This window comes from Falco punctatus (assembly GCF_963210335.1).
Source record: "Falco punctatus genome assembly, chromosome: 1".
Taxonomy (NCBI): domain Eukaryota; kingdom Metazoa; phylum Chordata; class Aves; order Falconiformes; family Falconidae; genus Falco; species Falco punctatus.
The window spans coordinates 126653987-126674565 of NC_137580.1; the positions used below are offsets into that span (position 1 = coordinate 126653987).

The 20579-nt window shown below is 40.8% G+C and overlaps 1 protein-coding gene across 4 annotated transcripts in view; it reads right to left on the reverse strand.

Moving 5' to 3' along the window:
* The window catches only part of RPTOR (regulatory associated protein of MTOR complex 1), a 174221-nt gene that overhangs the window by 110409 nt on the left and 43233 nt on the right, over positions 1-20579 (reverse strand). For 3 of the 4 annotated variants that reach the window (XM_080375032.1, XM_080375031.1, XM_080375034.1), the window contains one exon: positions 4301-4459. In XM_080375032.1, coding sequence (XP_080231158.1) covers positions 4301-4459 — 159 coding nt within the window. Of the gene's footprint in view, positions 1-4300; positions 4460-20076; positions 20217-20579 lie in introns of all 4 variants that reach the window. The other variant, XM_080375033.1, reaches the window with a different exon arrangement.

The following is a 20579-nucleotide window of genomic DNA, read 5'->3' on the forward strand; positions in this document are numbered from 1 at the left end:
TGGAGAATGTTCCAACAGAGCTGCGGACAGGATGAGTGATAAAAGGACTTGATACGAACAGAATGATAATGCACATTTTGTGTTTCGTATTCTCACATCAGCAGCAGAATTTGCTTCCGAAATGCACACATTTCACATCTTTCTGTACAACAATAAAGACATAACAGACCCAGGAAAATGGCATTTTCAAAATAATCATTCTTTCCAAAGCACGGTGCAATTTCTCTTTCCGTTTCCTATCAAAGATGAAACACTGCTTGAAGAGTATTCTCTAGAGAGATTTCTGTAAAGCTAAAAAGCTTCCTCAGAAGGTTGCTGTGTTCAGCTTCTGTCCTGGGATTTCTGAACTTCACGGAATCCATCAGAAATCTCGGAAAATGAACCTTGTGGCAATGAACCTACGGGAATCCATCCCCAGTTCTTTCTACAAATCTTATTATCTCTCTAACAGAAAGTGTTCAGGAACGTTTTGTTGAGCTGCAAAGCAAAAATTAACAAACTAAACCACTATAAATGCCCTGACATGCTGCCTTGGAGCAGCACTGCATTCACTGGGCACTATGATTAAAAGCTAGGGGAAAAAAAATTACAACTAAAAATACTTTCTGCCTCCCTTAATGCTGTCTCTGACCCCACGGAGTTACGGAGCTGGAGGAAGGGCATGGGGAAGAGGAGCAGGCACCTCACCCTGTGCTGCAAGGCAACGCAGCCAGAGACAGTCCTTGCTACAGTCTCCTTTTCTACAAAGTGTATATAGAAGGTCAGGTTTAAATTCCAGTAAAATTAATGCAGATGAGTATCCGCTTATTTATTTACTACTGTCCTCTTCAACTGTCAAGCTGGATTAAATATCAGAAGGAAAGGCCTGCTTCATAGGTGAACACTGAAAGGTGAAGGTAACCAGAGGTATTTATACTACAGCAAGCACAACTTGCCACAATCAATAAAAGTTAAACTCGAGGAAAACCTGTCTGTAGGAGAGAGACAAGGCAGGCTTGGTTTTTAAATACCAAGCTGGTTTAGCTACTAGCTATCCAAGTGCCTTATCCAAATCGCACCACACTACTTCCCCTTTCACACGCTCCTCCGGCAGCATTTGAACCTTGTTAACTGAACAAAGTGGCCGAGATGTGCAGCTGAAGTGCATCATGCCATGTGCTACTTCCTGAAGGTTTTATCTTTTTAATCTACACATCAAAATATACCATCCTTCATCTCACCTGCATACGCTACTGCCACGCAAGGAAGTCTTCTTACAGTGCAGAGGTCAGCTGCAAATTCAGGGGTTTCCCCCCAGCAGGACAGGGGGACAATGCTTGGGCAGCACCAACCCTGCCATCACGGAACCGGAGCAGGGGTACCCAGCTAGGTGTTCCTGGGATGCCTTCAAGAATACGTCAGTCCATCTGCCAGGCCCTTTGTCAATTAATTCAATCAGCTACATAAGCAGACAGTTTTTCAGAGGAGCAGATAATAAAGCATATGAGAGAAGCATTCTCCTTATAATTACCATTTTAAAAACATCAGTTCAGACAGAGCACCAACTGTGCAAGGGCAGAGGTCTAAATTAATTTTAAAATACCAACTCCTGAGAAATTAAGGGGAAGATATTAATGAAGATCTAACACTATGAACTTTCTCCAGCATCATTACGATGTGCTCCTACACCACTGCCTCTGTTTGCTGTCTCCGATAGCTTGCTGGCACACGCTGAGAGATTTAAATAATCTGTGGTGCTACAGGAGAGATGCTCATGAACAGCCACGTCCTTTTCGCCCAGCCGCAGCATACCTCCTCCAACCCCAAACAAAGAATTGCTTGGGATATTCTGACAACACTGTGACACTCTTGGCACCACACGCTTCACAAAGAGCTGAAAGCCACCACCTCTCACAAAACACAAGTAACAAACCAACCTAAGTGTTGTGACAGCAGAAGCAGATTTCCAAAAATGGCTGGTTGTTACAGGGGGCATGGGTGAAAAAGAAAAATCTGAACAGGTACCAAGTCCTTCCAGGCTCTCCAATAGTCGCTACCAACAGCACTGCAAAGCTGCTTCACTTCTCCTCCCCTCCCAGGAAGCCGGCAGAGAGGAAGGGGCGCTGGGTCTGCCAGCCTGCGCATCCCAGGAAGCTCTGGCAGCCCGTGCTGCGTGCAGGCTGGGCTGCAGGAGCGCAGGGAAGCGCCAGCTGCTCAAACGCAGTGGGAGAAGTCCTCTCTGCCACCACCTCTGTCATCAGCCCCGTAATGGCTGCACCCCAATTTTATGGGAGAAAAAAAAAGGGAAAGGAAGAATGAGCACCTACACACCGAGAACGAAAGCATATTGAAGTATTTGATAGACTCTTAAAATGCCATTGTTGTCTCCTCTCCTTGAAGTGAAACAGATGTCAACACCCCCTGTCTGCCCCCGCTGCCCCCTGCTCCCCTGCAGTCCCACACCAAACCCTCGCTCGAGCCTGATGAGCCTCACCAGGACCACATGCCCTGGGGAACAGGAGAAAGATACTCAACCTCACCCCACGGGAAGTCACTATAAATCCAAAAAAATTCATTTGCTTCGCCAAACACAGGTCAGCCTGTATCCACAAGCAAGGCCTGTTTCATCCTTTTTGGCCCCTCACTGGGACGATCTCAAGGTCCCTTTCAGCTCTGCCTTCATGCTCTTATAACCAAGAATTCAAATGCATGCATGGGCATCTTAAATCTAATTTTAAAATGTCAGCACAGTCAAATTTCAGTACCTCTACTATTTCAATTCAAGAGGGCTATAATACGGAGTCTCATTAGGCCTTCTGCTTAGATGTGAGACTGAATTCCTTTGGACTGATTTCTAAACACTGCTGATCTTTTTTTCCCCTCCAGTAGTTCCTTAAACTTAATCCTTTGCTTGAAAGAAAACTTCCACTCCGGATTGTTTCTTTCTTAAAAAAGCCAGTATTTGGTAACATGGTGCAAAAATTACTAAGTTTCAACTTTCCCCTTTTTTTGAAGTTGAAGAATTCAACTTCTGGGACAATTTTTTTTCCCCACTATCTGTAAGGTAAGTCAGAGACACCTCAGCTCCTAATGACCAGTAGCACCCACACCACGTTACCCCAGCTGATACTGCAGGCAAACTGGCAAATACCCAGTAAGCTCTTAATAAAGCACCTGGCACAACGCACAACTTCTTCATTGAGCAGTAATTTCCTCTTCTTCCATGTGTAACACATTCTGCCCAGCATTCTTTCTGGCTTATTTATTACCCATTGGCTGTTAAGTAAGAAGAAGGTCACTCCTACTTATTTTTAAACACCAAATTCAGCATCAAAATTAATTAGTATTCAGACCAATTGTTTATTAGTCTGAATATTAATCAAGTCTCCAATACGTACCAGAATAAAGTGATGCCCTCTTGCACTTTCTCCCTTTCCCTTCCACTCTTCTCTTTCAAACTACCAGTGAACAATCATTCAATTATAAAAATAATACATGTGAAGTATGAGAAAAGAAGCTCAATAAGCCCCCCCCCCCAAAAAATAGGAGTGTATCCATAATAATGAATGCAAGTCTTATGTCAGCTGAATGTACTATTCAGCAGTATCTCTCAATTTCCTAAGACTCCATTCTAAATCAGTTACCCTTAACAGACACCAAATAGCTTAACTAAAGGGAAAGCGAAGTACATTTAGGTCACACTTGGAATCACTCGAAGGGCACTGCATGTGATCTACATAGCTGTACAAACCATAGCTAAGCAGGAGTAACAAAAATCTTTTAAAAAAATAAAATATACCTATTATACTCAGAGGCTCTTCAGTACTCTGCTGTGGAAGCAGAACTAGCCATATGGTTTATTGTCCTCATACAGTATCTCTAGGTAGTTTGATCAGTGACTGTTCAGAGTCAGTAGACAGTTGAAGCGTAAACTTCATGGTAAGAACTTAATAATCAGTCAGTGACATACAGCAGCACAGGCAAGCCCGCCGGGGAGCCTCCCGACAGAGCTGGCATGCTACCTCTGAAAAGTAAACAAAGCAAGTGGAAGTAGCTAGCTTTTCAGTGTTTTGCAAATGAGCTTTAGTGCATCTGAGAGAAGACCCTCCTGCCCTGCTGGGAGGTGAGGGACAACCTCTTTGGTCTCAGAGAACTTCAAGAACATGAAGCAAGCAAGTAGCTGTCAGCAGGGAACCAAACAAATACCTGTGAACCCATTTGAAGCCGTGAAAATACAGGTGTGCTCTAACAGAACACGTCAATAATTTACACAGCAGTGAAAAAGATTCAGCTGTTCAGCAGTGCTTCGCAAAGACGTTACCTTATTGAAGACCCAGATCTCCCCATTTACTGTTGGCCTGGGGACACCATGTCCGTTGTAGTGGAAAAGTACCCGCTCTTCCTTGGCATTTCGACGCAAAGATGTGCAGAGTTTCTTAACTTCATCCACCGTAGGATCAAGACTCTGCTTGTACCTTGCCTAGATAAAAGGTAAGACAATCATTTTAAGCATAGAAACAAATCTACTTAAGATGCAGGCACCTAGTTAAGTCAGAAGCATGTATATAAACGGGTTACTTCGGAAAATATTTACTGTAGAGCTAAATAAACAAAATCTGTCTGGTGTGTGGGACTGCACATACACATACAGTAACAACTCAGGTTTGAGTGAGTTTATTGCATCTCTGAACTCCATTAGGTTTCACTCGGGGATTATTGACATTCTAAAAGCCTTAGGAAGGTCAAATATGTTTTCAACATTAGCCAGCCTCAAAAATAACCCCGCACAATTCTCTTAATCCTCAAATTCATAGCCTGTACATCTCCAACTGAAAAAAATTCCCTCTTAACAACAGAAAATTGTATAAATCACATGTTCTGTAAACCTCAAATCTCATTCTGAAATGCCTCTCCCCTCCCATCAGGAAAAGGGACACAGCTCTTGCCTCAAGTCTTAAAAGGAACGAGAGTACCAGACCGAAGGCTAGGGAAGAAGTTCAGACAGCTGTCCCTTCATGGAGTGAGAATAGCAGCAGCCTCATTCTCTTCCTCAGCCCCAACTAGTTAGCTCCCCTTTTACTAATAAAACAGATAACTATATTTCATAACTTCACCTCAACCAGCTTACACTTTTAAGTAACACCACTATCAAGACAAAAGTGCACAAAAGTCCCAGGAATTTGATATTCACGCAGCTGGGTAAAAAGAAGGAAAGTTGATTGAGAGCCCTTGGCAACCAGCCCTTGCTTTAGAAAAATTTTATATTCAATATCATCACAGCTTTGGCTGTAGGTACTACATTATCATTCCTAGCTATACAACTCTACAAGCATATAAATCAAGAGCACATTTCTGTGTTGGAGAAAAAAAGAAAACAAACTGTTAAACCCTCAATACTTTGAAAACATTTTTACTCCACTAAGTTCATGATGCCTATGTAGTAGCTAGTTTGTCATACTCAAACGTGCATTTTCTTGAAGCAAGGCCAAATAACAACAAAAAGTCTTTCAACTGTCCTTTGAAAGACAAAAGCCTGTTTCTTCCTCTCTTCTCCAGAACTGCAGAGAGAGACTGAGAATCCAGAATCACAAGGGCTTAAAAAAATTGAAGTCAATATATTGAAATAAAGAACCAAGTTTAAGAGCAGGACAACTGCGTGCCTCTACAAATATCTGCTGTTGAAAGCCTGTTTACAAACTAGATCAAGGTCTCAGAAGTTTGGGCTTTTTAGGTTTTCTTCTATGACAGGCAAAGATAAGAAAGTCTTAAAATGACATAGTAAAAGAGGATGAAGCACTTCTATATAAAAATGGTTTGCTTATCTATGAAGCTTGAAAAACAGATATCATGCTGCTCAATTAACATTCAGCATCTCAAGCCAATAGGCAAGACAGATACAATGAATGGCATCATTTACATGATTACAACAATGAAGCAAAGCAAGTGAAAAGGAGAAAAAAATACTAAGAAAGAACCAATGATCTGACACACTCATCCTTTTTGGGAACTTGCGCATTAAGTAAAGATAAGAGGCTATATTAATCTTAACACAGACCCCCCCACACCTTTTTCTCTCTCCTTTCAGTGTTGTTATGAAGGTGCTGATTTGCAAAATTGTGCACCTTAATTACATTCTGCCTGCTGGCATCTTTACAAGATACTATAACCAGAGTGGTTGGTAATTTTTTCAGCTCCTTTTTTTCAGAGGAGAACACACTCATCTGAACAATTCTCACGTCCTTTCAGCATAAATATTAAATACAACTCGCAATTAATGGAGGTGAACTCATACTCTAAAACTAAAGCATGTAGACCTAAAGATCCAAACTGTAAACATATCATTTGCACACTAAGAAACACAAGGCTGAGAAGAATAAAAAGGACAGAAGGGAGCCTGTAAATATGCCAACAGTCTTAGTCCTACCTGTAAGCTCAGGACTTTCAGGCATGTGTTTATTACACATCATTCATGCGCATATAAGAAACAGGCATCTGAGTAACAGACTAGACCAGGTGGTGTCTTTTTTTCTTCTTTCCCCCCTCGCTCCCCCTAAAAAGACTTTCTTCATTGGTATGCAAAAAACTCCAGGAAAGTAAATACAGTTGTTACAAGACATGTTGTGCATCTGACTGGGGCATGGGGAGTTAGTGGTGGGGGAAGAGGAGGAGCTTACTGGTTTATGTGATGTTCTGTGGGACAGGGTGTTATCTTTAATAACTGTTAAAAACAAATAAGGCCTCCTTCCAGAACAGAACTACAGAAAAAGAAGGTCTTCTAGAAGGACATAGAGAAACAGCATAAAAACCTTGCTAAGCCATGGGCTGCCACTCCTACGCAGCAGCAGAAAGCACACTACTGATGACCACCTCTACAGTGTCCCATCACATTCATCACGGCTGACACCCAGATGAGCTGAAGTCCAGGAGGATTCACCAGTTTTATCTTTCCTTTTACAGTATGAAGAAGCATTTTTTAAACACAGGTTTAGTTCTCATATGAGCTCTTTGCACTTTAGCATCACCACCCTTTTGATGAATAGTTTCCTTTCGTCACCCTCCTTTATTTCCTTCCATCATTGTTCATTTGTCTTCCCTGGCAGCACGCTGTATTCCTTCCCTTCCATTTCCAGACAGATCCTTTCAAGCAGCAGTTAGCGCAAAAGGTAACAGAGCTCCTAACTGAAACCCTCAAAAGGTCTGCTGGGCTTAACCTCAGAAGCTTCTGTTGAAATCACATGGACACAAACAAGGCTTTATGTTTTGTTTTCCCTTTGGTTTCATGAGCTATTGATCAGTTTCGGATTGTTACTGCATCTGAAGACCATGCTGGCCTTCCCTGCCTTCTATTATGTGTTGATGACTGATATTTTATGGTGTTTGGCAAGAAGTCTGTGTTTCCTGATGCAATTACCAGACAAGACAATCTAGACTTCAATTCCTCTGCAGATGATGCCCAGCTGTATCTGTTGCTCCCAGCTGATGTTGCAATTGTAGCATTAGAACTGTCAAAAAAGCCTGACCAGAGCATGATGGACAAGCATGAAAGTGCTGATGGTGATGTCAGCTGGCTTTTTGGCGTGAATTTGATTTTCTGATCACCTCAGTGTCTCACTGAAGAGCTGCTGTCAAAAGCAGTAACTTTGTGGCAGCCTGACCCAGACCATCGTCATTATTCTGCTCACACAGGCAAAATTAAAAGTTTTGCTTGTTTATGTAATATTGCCACACTTTTTATGAAATACTCATTGGTTCATCCAACCTTTTTTCCTGTATACTTGTTTAAAAATACAGTTATTATGTTAATTTTTAAGACATTTCAATTTTCAGTGTGCCAGAAACTTCTGGATTGACAAAACAGTGTATTGACAAACTTGCAGGAAACAGGAGGAGTTTCAGTCGACAAGAGTTCTGGCACCCAGAACAGGAAAAGAAAACAGTTTGGGGCTGAATACCAAATGTATTAGTCAGATGTTTTTGCTGTATACATTAGCATTAACCATGCTTAACACTGAAATGTAAAGTGAGACAGTTTTACTCTAAAGCAGTTATGCTGATTGCCTATTGACATGCTCCCTCAGAATTACTTTCCAAATTATTTCCAAATTTCCTATCACAATAAAATCAAAGCAATCAACTTCAATAAAGAAAATGGGGATCCTCTAAAGATGCAATCTATCAAAACCGTATCATCTTCTTCCTCAAGACAAGTGCAACATTCTGGCTATATGATTTTGAAACTGTTACGAGGATCTATACCGGCTCAGTGTCATTGTCACCAGGATGAGTGAGCAAGGTCCAAGGCAGCCAGCAGCGCAGGGCTGGCACTACCGGTGTAACAAGCAGGGCTGGGAGAACAAACACCAGAGGAAAACCGTCAGTGGGCAAATAAAGCCGAGTTACAGCTGAATTAGTCAGCTCCTAACCCAGCCTCACCAGAGGGGCTGTGCTGGCGACACCAGGGCTCCAACACTAAAAGCAGCAGCAATAAAGCACAGACATTGTCCCATTTGTTTCAGGAGGGATTTATTTCTTTCGAAGGATAAATAAAACACCCACATGATTACTGATTAGCAGGTGATAGCAGTAACCTCTCCAAGACAAGTCTGTCTGGAGGGGGAAAACCAATTCACTGTGTTCATCAACCTCTATCCCACTGGGAAATGTCAGTATGTATTGGCTACATAAAGTATTTCCCACAGTTCTGTGGATTTTGCGTTTAAATTACTGGCTGTGCTTTGGAAACATCACCTAATGACAAGTTTTTTCTTTTACTTCGAATGGGGCCAAAACATAACTCAACGGGGAAAAGTCAAAGTTACAGGCCCATTTCCCAGGCTATCACCAAGCGATGCTCAAAAGAGCAGGGGCTGCAGAGGCTCAGCAATTCTGTGACAAAGTGCTTTTTCAAGACACCAGAACCTGACTCATTACCCGCCTTCCAAACGCTGGTGTGCTCAACCCTGCCAGATGCTGAGTTCAGGAAACTCACCTCAGGATTAGGTCCTATAAAAAGGAAGAAATGTGGAGTGCTAAAGGTGACAATTTGAGAATAAGTGATTTAAGTTGCTGATGTTGCTTAACCATTAACGGGCAATGGGGAGAAAAAGAGCTTTGGAAGCCGGGCCAGGTTTCCATCCTCGCTGGCGCTCAGCCCAGCAAGGTGACATATGCATGCTAGAGCCCTACAGCATTTTCATCAGGGAGATGAATTCTTCTCCTCTTAAAAAATCCAAGGATAAACCTATTTTCCCATTAAAGTTATAAAATTCAAGTTATAAAATTCTTGATCTTTTATATCCCTGCAGCCTGAGACCTCAGTCTTGGTTCCAGAAAGTCTCCACATGACAGACCACAGCATGCGTGCGATTCTATGCCAAAACAGCAACACTCAGCACAGCAGATACGGACTATATGAAAAATGTATCTGTTGGCATTCATAACCTTTGCTATTTACAAGAGATAATACTGCCCTCTTTTCATTCTGCATAACAAAAGCCTAAAGTCACTCACTAAAATACCTTACTAAACCTGATGGGCACAGCTTCCATAAAAATAAATTCATACTTCACTATTTACAACTCATATTGGCACATATCCCCAAATTGCTTTCCCTAGTAACTTCATATGCTGAGGGGTGATGCTTTTGGTGAGTCCAGGCTGAAGGACATCACTATGCCAGTGATTTCCCCAGCTGCTACAAAGAGACATTAACTAGTGCGTACGGCTGCAAGGAAGGTAAAGAGGGAAAAATTGTGCTCATCTGAGTGGAGAAAAGGCGTCATCTGCACAAGGTCAGGGGCGCACACTTAAAAGTTAAGAAAAGGTCAGACATAACTTGGTTAAGCAGGATTTAAGGCCCTTAGCATTCTGCAGATTAAGCTCTACGAGACTGACTGGAGTGGAGCCACAGGGCACCAGCAAGAAACGTCGTGAGAGAAGTGGCTAGGGGATAAAATTACGCTGGCAAACAGCGTGGAACGGCCTGAAATTCACTGTGTAAGGACTGAGGAAGCTCTCCATGAAATCACAGGTCTGTTTCTGTTCATATCTGCCCTCCCCTCACTCCCACCTCTCTTTGAAGGGACCAAAACCACCCTTACCATCTGACACACTGTCAGGTAAAAGATTCCCCCAAACAGGAACAGGTCTGCTCTTCTTGAGAGACTCACTGGCACTGCTGCTCCACTTAGCACCTGCAGGTATGTTCCAAATTCATCAACAGAAGAAATTACTCCAAAGTTCAGTATTTTATACTGGAACTGTCTTTTACATACCTCCTTACAGAAGCAGCCACATGCGTGATCCCACCTACAATCTACAATTAAGTTTTATTTTGCTGAATATGTGTTTTGTTTTGTTGTTACAACAGCTGTTGGGGTGGCAAAGAATTCCACATGCAAAACAGCATACACAAAGCAAAAAACTCACCGTTTCAGAGTTACTGCCACAGATAAAATAAACAAAATTGAATCAATATAGTTGTAGCATTTAAGTTTTGAAAGTTCACAATAGAACTGTCAGTTGATACGCAAGATACATACAATACAATGAACTGAAAGGTTTCCTATTGTGTGCCCTGTCATCTCATTGTTTAGTCCCATATAATCTCAGAAAGCAAGGCTGGGCTGTATTTCATGAAGTAATCTAACCCTATCCGTTATTCTGACGCAGAATCAACTGCCTCCACACCCTTCCTGACAACTGATCATCTAACCTGCATTAAAGCCTTTCCATGGCAGATACTCCAAAGCCTTGGCAAGTGCTGCATTTCCCTTTTCAGTATAAACATTTTTTCCCAACATAGCCCAATTCTTCCTCATAATGATTTATAGTCTTTTCTGCTCTATTCTTCAAAGCAACTCTACTGTTCAAGGTGAACCTCTGCAGAAATGGGACATCACAGGATGCGTGCAGCTGCTGCACTGTGACTCGGATCAGATTTGAATCCCAGTTTCCAAATGCAGAAAACACATTAAACCCGAGACTTTGCCATGCACACAGCCTTCTTAACATGATTTAATTAAAAGGAATCAAAGCAATCTAATTATTCCAAGAGAGTGTTTTTTGGAACAATGCCCAAATTTGAAAAACAGATATATAAAAAGCCTTACAAAGAAACAAGTTACAAAAAAACAAGAGTAACGAAACCACCAGTTTCAAGGGCCGAAGATGTACAGGTTTCACACCACCCCTCTTGGCTGTGGGCACACCGGAGCCTCCAGTCCAGCGCACAAACCACTTTGCTACCGCTCAAGGGATCAAGGTCACTGCTCAAAATCATTATTGTTGCTCCACGAGCCAGTTTAGCTGGCATGGTCTGTGAGAATGGAGAGAGCAGAACAACCGGGGGCGGGGGGAAAGGGGGAGAAGAGACCTAATAGCAGGTTTTAAAATGAAAGGAAAATTGTTACAAAACTTCTGTAGTCAGTTACATCAAACTGACTGCTGAAGGTTAAAACTTTCTCAAAGGCATGGCAGAGGTTCCGTGTGAAGCTGGCCCTGGAAAGAAGCAAATCCATGCTGCTTCCTTCAGCTCCATTCTAACACAGCAGCACAGTAACGTCAGAAACAGATTATTTCTACAACAGACAAAATAATTTACCCAATTCAGGGTAGGGTGCTCCAGGGATTGATTATACCACCCCCGTCTCTGCGTTTCCGAGTTCCTGACTGCCACCTCTTCACTACAGGAGAATCTCAGCAAGTCCCCAGGACTGCAACTGTGCGAACCATCCCATGGTTAAACCTGATGGCCACAACCTCTACCAGCAACACCAACATGCAGGAGAGCCACTCTGCAACACAGGGCAGTGCAAAAGCTTAGGTGTTACAGCACATTAACTACCATTTTCACAGTAAGAGAATTCAGATCAGTATCTTATATGGAAAGAATAATTTAAAAAAACAAACAATTGCATCCGGAGATGTTTCTCAGATGTCTGAAGACCTGTTAATGATGAACACTAAAAATCCTGGAATTAGTCATCCTTTAAGTGAAAAACATAAAACTGAATTAATTCAGATCCCACCTTTTACTGGGCAACTGCCAGTTTGATGCAACATGTTCCTCTGAATGTCTGGAACAAACTCTGGCTTAGACATAAAAAATAGACATATATATGTCAAACAGTTTCACAGCCATAGAACTGGATGACCACATTATGCTACACAGCAAAGCAGCATCACAGAAGATTTACTTTTTTTGAACTGTTTAACGCACTGGAAGCACACAAAACAATGAAAAACAGCACTGCCAAAATGACAGCACTAGTCTGCCCAAGCAAAACATAATCCATTCAAAGACTGATGTTACAGTTACTTTATTTAGCTTAACATATTTAAATAGAAATTTTGAGTAATATAACCATTCAGAAAATTAAAAGGTCCAGGAATGGGGGTGTGTGTGTAGGAAAATGAATTATGGAGAAAACACTGGAGATTACAGGAGAAATTTAAACCTCTACCCCACCTACACACATGTGCTTCTGGCTTGATTTTCAGCCTTGCCTAAGAACTCTGCTAAGCTGTGTCTCCATCACAAAGTGGAGAGATGAGGAACATTTCTTTTTTACTATTTTAGAGCTATTCACCAGGAGGACTACCTTAACGTATCATTATTCCAGTTGTTACAATTTAACTCCTGACAGAATCAAAACATCTTCATTTGTTTGTTTTCTTTTCTATATTTTTATTAGATAATAATGATCAATTACGGAGCAACAATGCATGTTTACAGTGTTTTTCGGGATGCTCAGCACTGAATGAGATATATGCCAGTTAAACTACACAATGAAAACCCTTGTGCTTTCTTATCCTGTGACTTTCACAATGTGGAATAAAATAGCTATGTTAGGAAAAACTGAAATAAGTCCTTTTTAATTGAGTAACCAGCATGTTAAAGTCTGACTCTGAATTATGGCACAGGAAAAAGCAATTCTGAACTCTGAGCGTGGCTCCAGGCTTTACTTACTACGCCAGCAGTATCGCAGAGCGGTAACTATCCCATTAGTAGTAGAGAATAGCACACTGGCTCAACAAAACCCTCAGAAAAAGGCAACATGAGCCAGACTTTGTAAGGACACTGGATTTTTACAGCAATGGGGTGGGAACACTGTGTTACCATCAGCCTTGCTGAGGGCTTATTAAAAAACTTCAAACAAAAAAACTTCTTCATAAGGATGGCATAAATATATAGCAGATTAGTGTAAAGAAAAATTACCCACAGTGGCACTGACAGAGATAGTAAGTTCTATGTACACCTAAATCACACCCTCCTTACGACGGCAGCTGAGGAGCAGGACCTGGCCAGTCAGGTTACAGTCAGCACTGGATCCCCAGTATCACGACCTGCTGCGGTTCCCAATCATCTCCCACACAGCCTGGGAAAACAAGCTCCAAGAATCAAATGTGCATTTAATTTGGTTTCACACAGTAACGAATTCTCTTTCGGACCTCTACTCATTGAGGCTACAAAGTTCTGGAAAATCTGGGCTTAAGTGATTTCAAGTATATTTTTTTTTTTTAATTATTAAGACCAAAAGTATAGGAAAAAGAGAAGACTAAAATAGCTGTTGCACATAATAGAGAAAAATTAAGACAGGCCATTTTAAGCATACACCCCACAGATAAGCTTTCGTTTTGTTTTAAAGCATTCCTCAAACACAAATCTTCACTTAATAAAGAAGCAGCAGGGGAACAGCAGCATTTATACTTGCACATTAGCAAATTAAAATACAATAGGAATAGCTTAGATAAATTAGAAAAGAATAGTATTACCATAATTTTATTTATTTATTTTTAAAGCATTCTATGAAAACATCTTGTAATGACATGCAGGAAAATAAAAAACAGCATCAAAAAAATTCAGTAAGCTTCTCAAAAGGCTTAAATCATGTTCTAGTGCAGAATAAAGGAAGCTCAGTGACTTGTGCCATCTTTTTCATCCTTATAAGGACTGGAACTTCAATTTTATTGGTCTTGACTGGATGCTAAAATTCACCCTTGTTTCCATTTCTCTAAAGGTCACATCAGATTTTTTCTCTGCATATTCAGAAATTCTTTGCAATCACCTCCAGTCTTTTGTTAGGGAACTTTTAGATGTTGAGCAGAAAGAAGAAAAAACCCTAAAGCTCCAAAATGAGTCGGAACATGCAGACAAGCTCATATACGCACGGAATCTGGGTAGTTATCTGAAGAACTGATAAACCACAAGTAATATGACAGAATTGTGTGTGCAAGGGCTCCATGATCCATCACTATTATCTTGCACCAAGTTAAAAAAGTGTGATGAACACAGACCACAAAATATTTTTGTATTTATAAAATATAAGTTAAATCATACGAGGAAATAGTACACTGTACATCTAGCAAACACTGGATTCACCGTTTCCTAAAGACCCTTCTAATTTCCTCTACCTAGTTGGAAAAAATTGATTAAAATAAAAAATGTTTAAGCACAGCCAAGCCTCTGCTGAAGATTTGCTCTGGTTTGCTGCAATCAAAGTTTGAGAAACACAGAGTAAAAACTGTACACTAGCTGTGACTGCAAGGCATCACTGTGCCCTGGAGTTTTTTTGGCTGAGGGGTGAGTGGTGTTTCTCTGAGCCCGAGAGTTTTCTTCTCCTTAGGAAGGTTTTCAAATGAAAGTTATTCTATCACAAAACATAAGCAGTACTTAAGACTGACTTAAGACTTCCGATGAAACAACATTCAGATCTATACTCCAGCTACCAACAAAAAAATCTTTAATTATATCTGTAAGGTGGGCTCCAGAGAATTAAAAAAAAAAATTACAAGATACACAGGGACTAGTAGAACCATGTGGAGGAACCTAATGCACAGCATGAGTAGTGGTTCCAACAGCTCTGGAAAGCATATGCTGCAGGTTTAACTTGCTGGAAGAGACAGCTCGCCGCTACAGAGCCGCCACGGCCATCATCCACCGCAGTCAGTTACAAGCAATGAGATCACCAGACCTTCCACATCCCTACTGCATCCCCAGGAGTTATGGAACAAAAAGCGTAAACTAAATTGACTTAAGTATTAAATTACTGTACTTTCACTGTGGAGGGTAACCTCAGTTTAAAACTGCCTGGGTATTAGGAAATGTGAAAGCGGTAAGCACGACATAATTTTTTTAAATGAATCCGAGGAAATCCAGAGTAGTCTGGCATTTGTGCTGAGCACATTGGTAGGAAGAATAATAAACAAACAGAAACACAAATAAACACCTTGGAGAATAGTCCATTTAGCATCTATAATGAGGCGCCATACTCTTTTTTTAATCAAACTCTTATCTTCTAGAGTTTTTTAAAGAAATCAAAGAGCATGGAGATGACAGAAAGTTACCTTTTTGATATAAACTCATTTTGATTCCCAAAAGACATTCAGCAAGATCTTAACATGAGGTCTGGAGGTAAGTCCGTATATAAAGACTTGCTTATAAACAGGCAGGTGTGGGAAGAATCATTAATTTTGTCCATGGAAGGAAGCTGCTATGAAGTTACAAGGGGACCGGTTTTGTAGCCCTATCACCCAACACATCAATAAATACTACTGAAAAGGGAGTGAGCAGAAATATAACGGTCTGTTGATGACAGAGGGTTATTCAGAATGGCTGCAGGCGGGCCCTGTGCTAGGGAGTGTCTCAGCAGCAGTATGGAAAAGGATAACCAATAAAGAGATTTAAAAGTTGTGCAAGAAGAAACACCATTCCAATTTTACACAGAGAACAATTAGCCTTGAACTACATACTAGCACTCAGAAGCAAGATCTCGGGAGCGTAAGGAGCTGCTCTGCGTAAACGACAGCCCACCAGCAGTCATAAAAGCAAGCACAGAGTTAAAAATCATTAGGAAAGCAAGAAAGCAGCCCCCAAACCACTAATCCACTGCAGAGACCCAGCAAACACCCGTATCTTGAAGATGGGCTGGTGGGTTTTTTTATGTGTGCAATGGCTTTTAGATGAGGAATGATTAAATGGCCAAGGACTCATCTGCCAGGAGAAATGATACAGAAGCTGTATATAACAGTGGGCTGTAAAATGAGAACCAATTACATTTTATTCATTGCCTCATGGCTAGCTATTATCTCTTCCAACACTAGAACTAGGTAAACTAAAATTAAAATTCCCACTGACACGTTTAGAGCAAAAGAACAGTGGCACACAGTTTAACTAAATGTCGTAGAGACAATGGTGTCCTTGCCACAGGACAGCACTGTTCGATCACTTCTTTAAATCATTTTGAACTTTTCAGCATTCACAAACTCCTGGAAGAACAGGACAGTAAGTACCAAGCCTCCACCTCCAGCTCAGAAAGCCATCAAGAGCGTAAGATACACCCTCAGGTTCTCCGTGTGCCATGTTTTCACACATCTGCAGTTGGCCAGGGAACCAGCCAGGGTCCTGGATCAGAACCAACACAGCTCCACTGCTCCTGTTCTCCAGTACAGCCCAGTTGGTCCAGTCCAGTCACCCACACAGAGATCTTTTAATCACTGCTTCATTACTTACCTTTGCTCAGTTGCTACAGTCTTGGCAGGGACGGTGCTAGAACTAATCTAAGGGACAAACCTCTCCTCGGAGACCAAGCATCCACAAAGACCTCTGAGGGTCTACACCTCAAGCAATTTCTCTAAGCCATTTCTTCCAAAACACACTAACAGTTCAAGTTCCTCATAATTTTCACTACTAGATGCTTTATACCCACTAATGTCTTTTCAATTAACTTAATTACTATGGACTTTCCCCAATGTTGTTACACCCACGCTTTTCTTCCTTTTCTATATATGACATTAAGTTGGCCTGCTTCCAAGCCTTCTGATGTTGAAGTGGTTTTAGTGAAAAACTACATATTTCATTCAAGACAATAGTATGTTGTTCTTTGGTTTATTCAAAACCATTACTAATACCTCAGTCCTGTGATTTACTGTGATTTAATTTTAATACTTACTAAACCACATCTTTTTTCTTACATCAAAGCAAGATTTAAGATCCTGAATTTACGCTGGCTTTGGAAACACATCAAAGGATAGACAAACTTAGAACTGTACAAGAACACTTCTATTTTTGCACAATTTCACAACAAATGAACAATTTACATGGAAGAGAATTCTTTCACGAGCAGCAGAACCAAGCCAAAGTTTTCCCAACTTCTGCTCAGTTTTGGATTTTCTGCCACTTAACTGGATGCAATCTCTTTCTGAAGGGCTGGGTGTTAATGGAGGTTTCTCTCCTCCCCGCCCCAACATGTAGCTGTTATAGCCCGGTAAGAGTATGCTGCTCAGGCTGCAGCCTGTTCCTTACCTGACCAGGAGAGTAACAACACACAGTCTGTCCCCTACCTCCATCCAGCTATTTTCACAAAATGTTTAGGACAAATTTAAATTCCCAGTTCTCAAGAGTTTTAAAAATGGCATGTGGTGTGTTAATGTTGCTGGAACATACAGTGGGTGCAAGATGCAACCACACAGTGCATGGTTTTATTTTAAAAGCCTGGCTTCCTCAGGAAATCAGTCAAAAATACATTCAATCTTTGGAATTCATGTAGCAATATGTTCTGCACTACCCCATTACAACTGTTTGTTTAAAATAACCCTTACTACATTCAATAAAAAGTACATCTTGTAATAAATCTGGTTCCTTTTCTACAAAGTGTATCTGCCATTTTATCCAAAAGCAATGGACTCGAACTTGTGCAGCTGTTTTCCACATTCACCCGAAACAAAGAAAACAGCAGCAAAATCTGAGTAAGACAGAAAACCTTTACAGGCAGAACATGACCTTGTAGTCACTCCCAGTTTGCTGTCGAGCCTGGAAAGGCTAGTGGTATGACAAGTTTGTCCTCAAGTACCCGGTAAACTGTTTAGCACAGAACCTGGCAGGACGCCTGCAGTCTCAGAGAGCATTTTCTGAATTTCTCAACATTTGCACTGATGCAACTTTGCTGTTCATTTCCTTACGCTTGCAAATGTGAGTGTCAGAGCAGGATTTTGCTGCACTAGGTCAGGCTGCAAAACATGGGTAGCAGAGAAGTAAACAGCTGCAAGAGCATGTTATGAGATAACTTCAGAGATCAATTCAGCAATGTAAGAAGTGATTTCAATTTATACCTACTACCAATCAATTGTAAATTCAATTGCCTGTAAGCCCAAGCTGATATGACCACAATAACTCTTGGGTTAGACACATGCATGCAAATACAAATTATTCTGAACCATATCCACAGACTCCAGGCTATTTATTTTAAAAAAAAAAAAAAATCACAACACCTTTTAGGTGTTTTAATTTTAGGTTGTGGGCACATGAAATTACCCTCATGTAAATTCATGAGGATTAATCAAAGATAATAAAAACCTGCCTATTTAAGTACAAGGGAGTATGCTGGTTACACAAGTTACACACCAACAGCTTAACCTGGTTAATGGAGGCCATGAAAAAATGTTTCCAATAAATTTACTAGTTATTGCAACCTGAAAAGTATTAAATACAGTGGAGGCGTACTATAACTTACAGATACTTAAGTTTAAACGCTAAACTAAGCCACAAGGAAGACTCTTGCAAGTCTTAAGCAAGTGCTCTGTAGATACTTGGTTGCATTTTAAAAATCCATCTCAGTCTTCTAGATGCCAATATATTCACAAACAGCCCAAGACTTAAACAGCTTAATTTGCTGGATGTCTAGGACAAAATGCATTACTAGAGCTAAGCTATAAGGGTGGAACATTTATTTGCTTCACTGTAGTCAGCAGTGTAGTGACTTTACCTTTCCTCTGCAGAGTCTTTGACCTTGCTTTTAAGTCCAATGTGAAATGAATTCTGAAGTACCTAATCCTCATTGTGTGGATTCAGTATTGAATAATACTTCAAAAAAAATACCTTTGAGCAGTCTGTTCATGAGAACTGATGTCGACAGGGAAGACAAAAATCAAGACTACTAACCTTGAATATCTGCTACAACAGATTCAGGAGACAGGTGTGGTTTTCAGCAATTGCAAGCTACTACATACTAGAAGTTCGCTGCAAGATTTAAAGAAATTCCACCCACCAGCCTACTCTGTATGATAAGAATCCCTCCCTATCTGTTCAAATAAAATAAAAGTTCTGAGATGGCTACGTAAATGACTGTTTGGTTTTAGACAAAGGAATTTTAAAAGGACTTAAATCTGCTTCTCACATGCTGGCTCTCTATCCTCAGTCTGATGGCTTTGATGGGTCACACCACAAAACGCTGTAACAGGATTTTAAGTCCACACCAGGACACATCTTTAAAACCTACTTAGTCAAATAACGTAACTCCTAAGCAACAGTGTCATTTTAGTACTATTCCTTCTTTATAACCTCTATTTTAAGAGCTCTTTAAAGTTCCAGACTCTGCACCTTCTTGACTCTTAAATATAAACCTAGATATTACTGGAAACTCAGTTCGGGTTGCCAGATCACAATCCTGGGCGTAAATGAATCCTCAAACTGGTTGTCTTTCTGTTCTGGTCAAAGTGCATCATACTCAACAGAAGGAACTACTATGCCTAGGACCAGAAGTTAACCTTATCAATACTAAATAATTATTTAGTAATTTCAAGTTTTCCTCTGAGTGCAGTCACTGTTTCATGAAGCGATATTCAGATTAACAGCTTAATGAGTCAGGAGAAAGAAAAACAGAGGGTTATGCTTTATTAAGATCCATGTGGAAAGAGTTAAAACTGAAGTATTTCAGGCTTTTCTCATTCTGCCTTAGAGATGAGCAGAGATCTAAACAAAAATGTAAATAGTTTTCTTTGTTAATGCTATTAAGTTTTGCACAAAACTCTGATGTGTATTCAAAAAGAAGCTTCAGTTGCGAGATACAGTATCATTTGCATGTCCAAGTCTGCAAAGACTGAACCTTTGCCCAGGGGATACCTAGTGGTATTTACTAGATAGAGAACACCAGGGTCCAAGCAAATGGGTCCACAGAAGGCTCCTCCCTGTCTCTAACGGTCACTGATCCACTACCCTCCGTGAACACAAAGACAAGGTATTTCTAAATAGGTCACACAGAGGCTGGGTGGTAATTACAGAAAAACGTTAATCAGATTTGAGAAGGCAGAGCTGCTTACCTCTTTGAAGAAGCCTTTCCAATATCAGGTCTTTCTTCACATCTTAGGACAAACTGACATTAAGAGTACAATGGCCATATGAAAATACCCTAGAATACATAAATCTTGCTTGTCTGCCAATTCTGGCCTCATTTTGATGACTAAATAAAAAACAAAACAGAGAGGAAGTATGAAATGTGAATGGACCTTATTGTCTGAAGACTATGGAAAGCAAAGCATGAGAAAGCATGGTCACTGAACGATTGCAACCAAATAGAGAATTTCAAAACTAATAGGCGTTCAGATGCTGGGTGATAAGGCAAAGAAAAAGCACTTCAGAGGCATTCTCAGGACGTTCCACCTTATCAAGGGGGGGCCCATTGCTTCTGCAACTGAGAAAGTGTGTCAGGGAGGGGAAGGCAATTGGTAAAGCAAGAATCTGGTTCTTGGTAGCCTTATGCCCTTGGCAGCTTCCTTCCCAAGCAGGCCTTAGGGAATGTGCACTGGGAGATTTTACCAGGTTC